The following is a 7,790-nucleotide window of genomic DNA, read 5'->3' on the forward strand; positions in this document are numbered from 1 at the left end:
CAGATCTAGAAGGTGTTATTTGAGTGTTCCCTTTATTTTTTTGATCAGTATATATTTCACAATTGTCAAGATAGTCCTGGAAGATGCATATCAGCTTTTTATATAGAGGTGTAGGCATATATTTTATGCTGTATTTCAAAAATATTCTGCTTTATCAATTGTGTGGGGGGGAGTTTTCTACTTATTAAGGGTCCCCAAAATATTGCTAAACTATAGTTTTAGCGAAGGCAGAAGTTGTACCTGCAACCTATCAAAGCAATTCTGTATTCATAAAGAACAATTACATAGTCCTGGGGAAAGCTAAATCTTTTTACACAGTTATATCTATATACAGGGGTGGGCTATTGCCCGCATGGGGTGGAATGCAGTGGGGTAGCAAAAATGGAGCTCCACCCCAGAGCACCCAATTTGCACTGAAAGATGTTGAAAGAAAATGCAGGGCATCCTGCATAAGCCATGCCCATAGTGTGGTAGTAAAAATTTTGGTAGCCCTTCACTGTCTATATAGAATGCTATGAAGATCTCTTTCCAAATTATTTTTAAGGAGTTATGTAAGTATATGAAATACTGATAAGAATCACAGTTCAACAACATTTTCAGCATTGTGTGTGTGTGTGTGTTCTTTTTTGCTGTTTGTTTTCTTTACTTTAAACTCAGCATGAAAATAGGAAAACATTCTGTCTTTATTGCACTGCAGAAATGCTATGAGTTTAAGGATATAGCAAAAAAAAAAAATCAAAAAAGTTTCGATCAGAGAACTCTGAAGAAAAGGAAGAATGTGTATTAACACTCCAATGATTCCTTCAGAATCAGTCTTTGTGGTTCTGTTGTGTTGTTCTTGGTGCTCCTTCCTTCGATCACCCTGACATCACAATCTGCCTCTGCCTTCCCTTCTCTGCATGCAAAACGTTAAAGGACAACAACGTGCATTGCTGTTTACTCCCTGGCTGAAGTTTCAGCAAGGGAAGGGTTAAGGCGAGCTGATGGCCACTAAGTGAGTGAGCTCATCTGAGCTGGAAAAGGCTCCAAGAATTCTGAGCCACTCAGTGCAGATAATATCAGAAGTGGGGGATATCTGAAGCTGGAAGCAAAGCTACTTAGCGAATTTCGACATCCACCTAAGATACATTCCATGCATATTCGGGACTGCAAGCCAGCTGATGGAAGCCACCAGTTCTGTAAGTACATATACTTAATATTCTAACTGGGTGACTGGTAGCTCTGTGACAGATAGCTACGGATTGCCGCAAAATACAGAGCTATTAATTAAATCAATATCTCAGAGGAACGACACATCCCAGACACTCAAGACGTGGGTCTTAACTGATTTGTTTTTCTTTTGCTTGAAGCTATTTAATCAAGTTGAAATTAACCTAACATTTGCTTCCTTGCCTGTGCTGAGAAATGCTGGGAATCGGAGCAGAGTAAACAGGCGTTCTGTCTCAGTTCCACCCATATTCTGTAGTGAAGCTGCAAATAACAATTCAGAAGCTTCAGTGACAGGCCAAACTTTTGTGTGTTGCTTCTGCTCAAGTCAACTGGCAGATCAAGATTCCAAAATAATAACTTGGGAGTTTCCCGACAAAAGGCAGGCATTCTGTCTTCTTGAAAGAAACCGGGGAAAACAAGCTGTTAATTATGCAGTCCAGGGATGGGCAGGCTTAGCCTTTGCTGGATGTAGTGTTTTGTTTTGTTTTGTTTTAAATCTTACTGGAATCCAAAAATCCACCAGCTAAAATCTGGTGCAAAAGTCTGGACTTGAAATGAAAATATGGTGAAGTCAAGTTGGGCTTCAGATGCTGGGATTTAACCCATAGCCTTTTTTCCACCAGAATCCACTTTGTCACCGTGAGTTTCCTTCATTTCAGCCATACCACTTTCGCAAGGGGAAGTAACTTTGGTTAAACGTATGGCATCAGGCATTTTCACTAATGTATTACAACTTATCCAGAGGTCTATTAGTTGGAATCGATTTACCCCATGTGTAGTCTGTCCTGGTGGTACAGAAGTTTTAGTATAGGATTATGTGAAGACAAGTTGAATCAGTAAGAACCCTCACAACAATCTGCAGATGCAAATTGAAAATGCTGTGCTTATACTCCACAAATTGGGAGTCTTCCAAATAAACCGTCAGACAGTCTGTTTCTATCATCTTCAAAGAAGGGCTGTGGATAATTCCACCTGGTTCCTAGTTCAAATATCACAATCACAGATAGGGAGAGATTAAGATTCTACAACCCAATCACTATCTTTGCAGGAGGACTGTAGCTTTGGCACTCCCTTAGTATGTTAGCTTCTGAACATTCAGGCCTTGCTCAAATATATGAATAATACTTTATCCCTTTCCTACTAGTATTGGCCTGATCTGTCCTCTCCTTTCTGTGGTTGAACAGCATTGTCATTTTCTTTATAGCCTCTTCAGATTATGTGGAACTGGAAAAAAATGTTTGTGCATATTTGGCCTCAAATTTATTATCATTTGCCAGTGGAGGGGTTGTTTGTACTTGGCTTCTGGGATCAAAAAATATTATGAACAAATTATCTCTGGTACCTTTAGCTAAGCCGCCAATAGCTTTTCCCTCCAACAGGAGCAGCCTAGCATTAAAAATTGAAAGTTTGATGACAAAAAACAAGGATCAAATCTCCCAGGCTATTGATTGAACCAAACAAACCACCAGAAATATTTTGAGGTGGTGTGACATTCACATCCTCTCAAGGTTTTCTGGAAAGGTAAGAACACAAAGGAAATTGCTTTCAACTTCCTTTCATTTCTAAGCAAAGGTTGGAAACCACTTCCCCAACATAATAGCTACTAAATTGAGAGAGATTCCAGTCCATGTGCCCAAACTTACCTGGCTATTCTGAGGAAGCAGAACATCTTGTACCTTTGGTTTCAGAGCCTTTAAGCAAGATAACCAGAGTCATTGTATAGCTGAAAACCTTGCAAATGTTTAAAAGATATCTATAAATGCACAGACAATCCTGAATGATGAAACATTTCTAGATTCCTAATATTTTAAATATTTTATGAATTATGTTCTCAAACACACAAATCATTATAAATTCCCCAAATTCCTAAATTTATTTTATTTATTGATCACATTTCCATAATATCCATTTCACCTAAACGACTCTCAATTGAACAATTGAGACAAATTGCTAGAGAACAGATATCTCGACAGGAGATCTCTAGGCAGTCTTTCTTCCATAAAATTATCCTGAGCGTTAAATCAACGTAAGAGTCAGTAAATAATATTTCCTAGAAGGTAACTTGCAGAAAAGGTAAAACAGAGACTTGTAATACCATTGAAAGAAGTGTTTTTCCTTGATTGGCATACTCCTGTATTCTTCACATCTAACTTCCCATAATGCAAAGGTGGAGAACCTGTAATTTCTTTTTTTCTGTTCCAGTCCACAGGAAAATCCCATTCAAATTGAGGGATTTCAGAAATATGCTGACAATGCTACACTTCACTAGATCCTAACTTGTGACATAGTTGTTCTACTAATATATACAAAATTATTTATTTAATTCTAATATTAAACAACTAAAAATATGAGTTGTAGCACTGTATAATATCTAATGGCAAGTATAGTATACCACGGCCAGTGAAAGCCAACAAGAATACCCAGAGGTTTTCTGCCTTATCTATTTTTTATTCATTCAGCTTTTTTAAAAAATAAAAATAAAAATAGAAAACTGGCATGCTCAAATACAAGCAGACAATTTCTAATTCTTGATTTAAAAAAATGTTGCCACGTCTCATTAGGCCTACATACATGTTTCGGAAATAGCAAGTGGTTGTACACTGCTCAAAAAAATAAAAGGAACACTTAAACAACACAAGTGAATCAAACTTCTGTGAAATCAAACTGTCCACTTAGGAAGCAACACTGATTGACAATCAATTTCACATGCTGTTGTGCACATTCAATTTTGTACAGAACAAAGTGTTCAGTGAGAATATTTCCTTCATTCAGATCTAGGATGTGTTCTTTGAGTGTTCTCTTTATTTATTTATTTTAGCAGTATACTTTAATTCATTGCTTTGTTTGGAAGTATGACTATCTGCTTTGAAAAATAATAAGTATATTCAGATGATCTAACACATCTTACGAGGCTAGAGGATACAGAGAGGAACTGCCGCATGCCCTTGCCATTTCATAATGAAATAGTTTGTGATTGTCCATGCAAGGTTCACTGTAGCAATTATTTCCTCTGCTATGTGATCTCAGAATTCTGGATGTGCCCACAAGTCCATTTTTCTTGCTGATAACTGGAGGTCAGCTGACTTTGCTTTGCAAAATGTCCTATCACACTTGATCATGCCAAAGTACCATTGCTGTTCTGTTATTTTGTGTATTTCTCTATTTGATGCAGGGTAATGTACACACAGAACAGCTTGGCTAAAGAACATTTTTATTTTTTCATTAAATAAATAATAACTTGCTTATTATATCAGGGTTTTTGTTTTTAAAGAAAATGTGTGAGAAGGGGGACTAGGCATGGCAGCCTATTTATTTGTAAGATGATAATGATAATGATGTTCAATTAATATTGTTAAAAGGAAGTCAAAGGTGAATTTAATTAGAAGAAATGGCAAAATTAGAGGACGAGGTTTGGGAGTTAGATATGTACTGAAATTAAATAATTTGGCATTAGAAATTTATTTGGGGGGATTATACATGATTAACTAATGAGATACTGTTTTTATTGTAACACAAATACAGTAGAAGGTATTTTGTAATGTATTGAAAACGTTTGTAGCAAAACTTCTTCAATGAAAAACAAGGAAAGTCCAGTTGCCTTTTGAAAAAGCACCTTTTGGACTTTGGGTCAGATTGAATTGGTCTATCTGAAGATTTAGACATAGGCATCCATTCCTAACCACAAAGTCAAATTATAACATGTCTATTATCACAACTCAGCCCTCACAACACCAAAGGCAAATACATGAGGGTGTGTTTGTGTAGTGAAGTTGTGATGCCCTTTTTATCATGGATTTCCATGCTTTTGGAAACAGACTGCAACCTTTCACCAATTTGAGAACCATCTCACAATACAGAACCCCCCCCCCCAAAAAAAAAAAGATTTAATCTTCATTTTTATGTTGTTTTGGTATGCTGGTTTGAACATATCTACCTGGAAAAAACCAGAGACTTAAAAGTTGCCTTTACCAAGCTACAATCCTCCAATTCTGCTGCGTTTTCAAGCTCCACATATTTCCCAGGCAGCAGGGCCCAGATTGGGAACACCAGGTTGGGAAAAGCTGTTTTTTAAAAATAAATAATCCAACAGCTAAGCCATACACTGAACATGCTTTGTGTTAACAGGTCTCAAACTCAATGAAGGACTTTGCTGGCAACTATCAGAGACAAGAATACACTTATTGAGTCTACCTAGAGTGGTTTAGCTTTGCTTCAGAGCCTGAAATTTCAACCAAACATTGCAGAGCTAAAAGCCTTCCTACTGGGAAATAGAATAATCCACCAACTTCCAATTTGAGAACGTTCTTGATTAGGTTGAATATTGGGGGGGGGGGGGGTTCTGATATTCCACCACTCTGTTATTTGCCATGATAATTACCAGTCAAGAAATTAAAATTAAAAAGATCTCATTTTTTAAGCTAACACAATCTAGTTCAAGGATGTCAAATTCAAAGACTCCATGCCAGATCTGGCCCATGAGATGCTTAGCCCATGGGGCTGCTCTGGAAAAAGTAAAGGAATGATCTCGGTGCCTCTGACAGCAAAAACAGAGTATGGGAGACCTGCTTGAGGTCCCTCAACTTCCATTTTCACTGGCAGAGGGCTGCAGGAGGCCATCCTGGCCAAAAATTGGGGCCCAAGGGCTGCACATGGCCTTCCCAAGCTCCATTTTTGCTGGCAGAGGGCTAGCAAAACAAAATAAAAACAAAACAAAAGGAGAAATGTTTTCCCCTTTTGCATTTTAGCATGCAAGGAGGGACAGGAAAAAAGGAGAAAGAGGAAAGACAAAGAAAAAGAAGGGAAGGTGGGAAGGAAAAATAAGGAAAGAGGGGAAGAAGAAAAGAGGAAAATGAAGAGGGAAGAAAAAGGGAGGGAGGGAGGGAGGGAAGAAGGAAGGAAGGAAGGAAGGAAGGAAGGAAGGAAGGAAGGAAGGAAGGAAGGAAGGAAGGAAGATTACAATGAGAGTGAGGGAGGGTCTGAGTGGAAGTCTTACCTTAGCACTTGACCATCACAGATGCCCACAACATGAGTCACATTGAGCTGGCCATTCCCATCCTGGCCACACCTACCCTGCCCATGCCCACCCTGGCCCCTTGAGGTCAAACACAACCCTGATAAAATCTGAGTTTGATATCCCTGATCTAGATGGAAGAACCTTGAAGCCAATATATAGGATCCTTTTTTTTTTCAGGACTATGCAATAGGGTTCCTTCTGCTATCAAAGGGCAATTCTTCTTGGGCCTAACTGTGAGACAATCACTGAAATCTGATGAATGTACTTCTACTGCAAGCAGAAATTATACACCCGTTGTACCACGTTCTCTCAAACGACCTTGATCAAAGGCCGGAATTTCAGGCAGAGGTATGCAAAAGCTCACAAAATGCCCTTTCCTGGATTTACATCCTAGGCTTGGTGTGTGTGGTTGAAAAAATGAGTCAGGGCTCTCCATAAATAACATTAATAAATGATGGTCCATGGTTTGGGCCAGAAGTGGAGACTCATATCTAAGACTGATCAAATAACCTCAATTCCTCTCTTTCTCTCTTCCCAACTCATCTCCAGAGGTGCTAATGCTGTGAGTCTATAAAAGTGATAGCCATGGAAACCCACACCAAAGAAATGGAGGCGGGAGAGAAGTCCCTAGAGTCCAAAGACTTGCTGCCCAGCCAAACAGCCAGTACCTTGTGCATCAGTTCTCGGAGTGAGTCCGGCTGGAGTACTCCTCCCAGGAATAAATGGGACATTTACCACAAGCCAGTCATTGTGCTCTCGGTAGGCGGGGCAGTGTTCCTCTTTGGGATTGCCATTACTAGTCTGACTTGCCTCACCCTGGACAGAAACAACAACACAACCAGCATAAGCAACAACATGAGCAACAAAACCAGCAACATAACCAAGGAGGTGTTTAAGCTGTGTGGTCCAGCCTTCCTTTCTCTTGGCCTCATGATGCTTGTGTGTGGCCTTGTCTGGATCCCCATCATCCGCAAGAAGCTGCGGCAGAAGCAAAAATACCCCCTTCTCCAGAGCATTAAGTCCTTCTTCCTCAATCGCTGAAGGTAGCTTCTTTTGAATCTGGCCACACGGCCACTTGAGCAAGTTAGGTCCTTTTTCTTCCAATGTCCTGCAAGTCAAACCGAGTCTGTTCTGAAGGTGAGATCACCATGCCCTTCTCTTCCCTTTGTCTGTTTAGGGTTAGCCCATTTCTGGACAGAAATCACCACGGCTGTCCCTGGGCCATCCGCCAGTGAATGAGTTCTCCTTTTCAACAGGAGGAGCACATCTTTCCATTGCCAGATCAAACTGCCCCGACTGCCTCGGAGAGGGGCGGCATACAAATCTAATTAAACTGAACCCCCAAACAGTTACTTTGGCTAAACTTGATTGTGCATTTAGCATACTGAATATTGCTTTGAATATTGATTAGAGAGGTTGACTTGGAGAGCTTCAACGTAGAGAGGCCGTTTCATATATTTTTGTAGAAGAAATTACTTCTTTGGGGGTAAAACTGCTTGCAAAAAATAGTGCTCAATGTTGTCTTGTATGAATGAGTATAATAAATGGATTGTGGAAAGAAGATGTT

General features: G+C 39.5%; 1 protein-coding gene across 1 annotated transcript; it reads left to right on the forward strand.

The window, feature by feature from the left end:
• The first annotated feature begins 1,113 nt into the window (after window positions 1-1,113).
• PIRT (phosphoinositide interacting regulator of transient receptor potential channels) lies at window positions 1,114-7,484 on the forward strand. Its single transcript, XM_070735914.1, has 2 exons — window positions 1,114-1,178; window positions 6,773-7,484. The coding sequence occupies exon 2, from the start codon at window positions 6,809-6,811 to the stop codon at window positions 7,262-7,264; it is 456 nt and encodes a 151-aa protein (XP_070592015.1). The 5' UTR covers window positions 1,114-1,178; window positions 6,773-6,808; the 3' UTR covers window positions 7,265-7,484.
• Window positions 7,485-7,790: the final 306 nt, after the last annotated feature.

Source organism: Erythrolamprus reginae, chromosome 2 (genome assembly GCF_031021105.1).
Source record: "Erythrolamprus reginae isolate rEryReg1 chromosome 2, rEryReg1.hap1, whole genome shotgun sequence".
In the NCBI taxonomy this organism is placed as follows: Eukaryota; Metazoa; Chordata; class Lepidosauria; order Squamata; family Dipsadidae; genus Erythrolamprus; species Erythrolamprus reginae.

What these genes read in the sequence shown, in the direction of transcription:
- PIRT (XM_070735914.1), top strand. Translation starts at nt 6,809, where the DNA reads ATGGAAACCCACACCAAAGAAATGGAGGCGGGAGAGAAGTCCCTAGAG.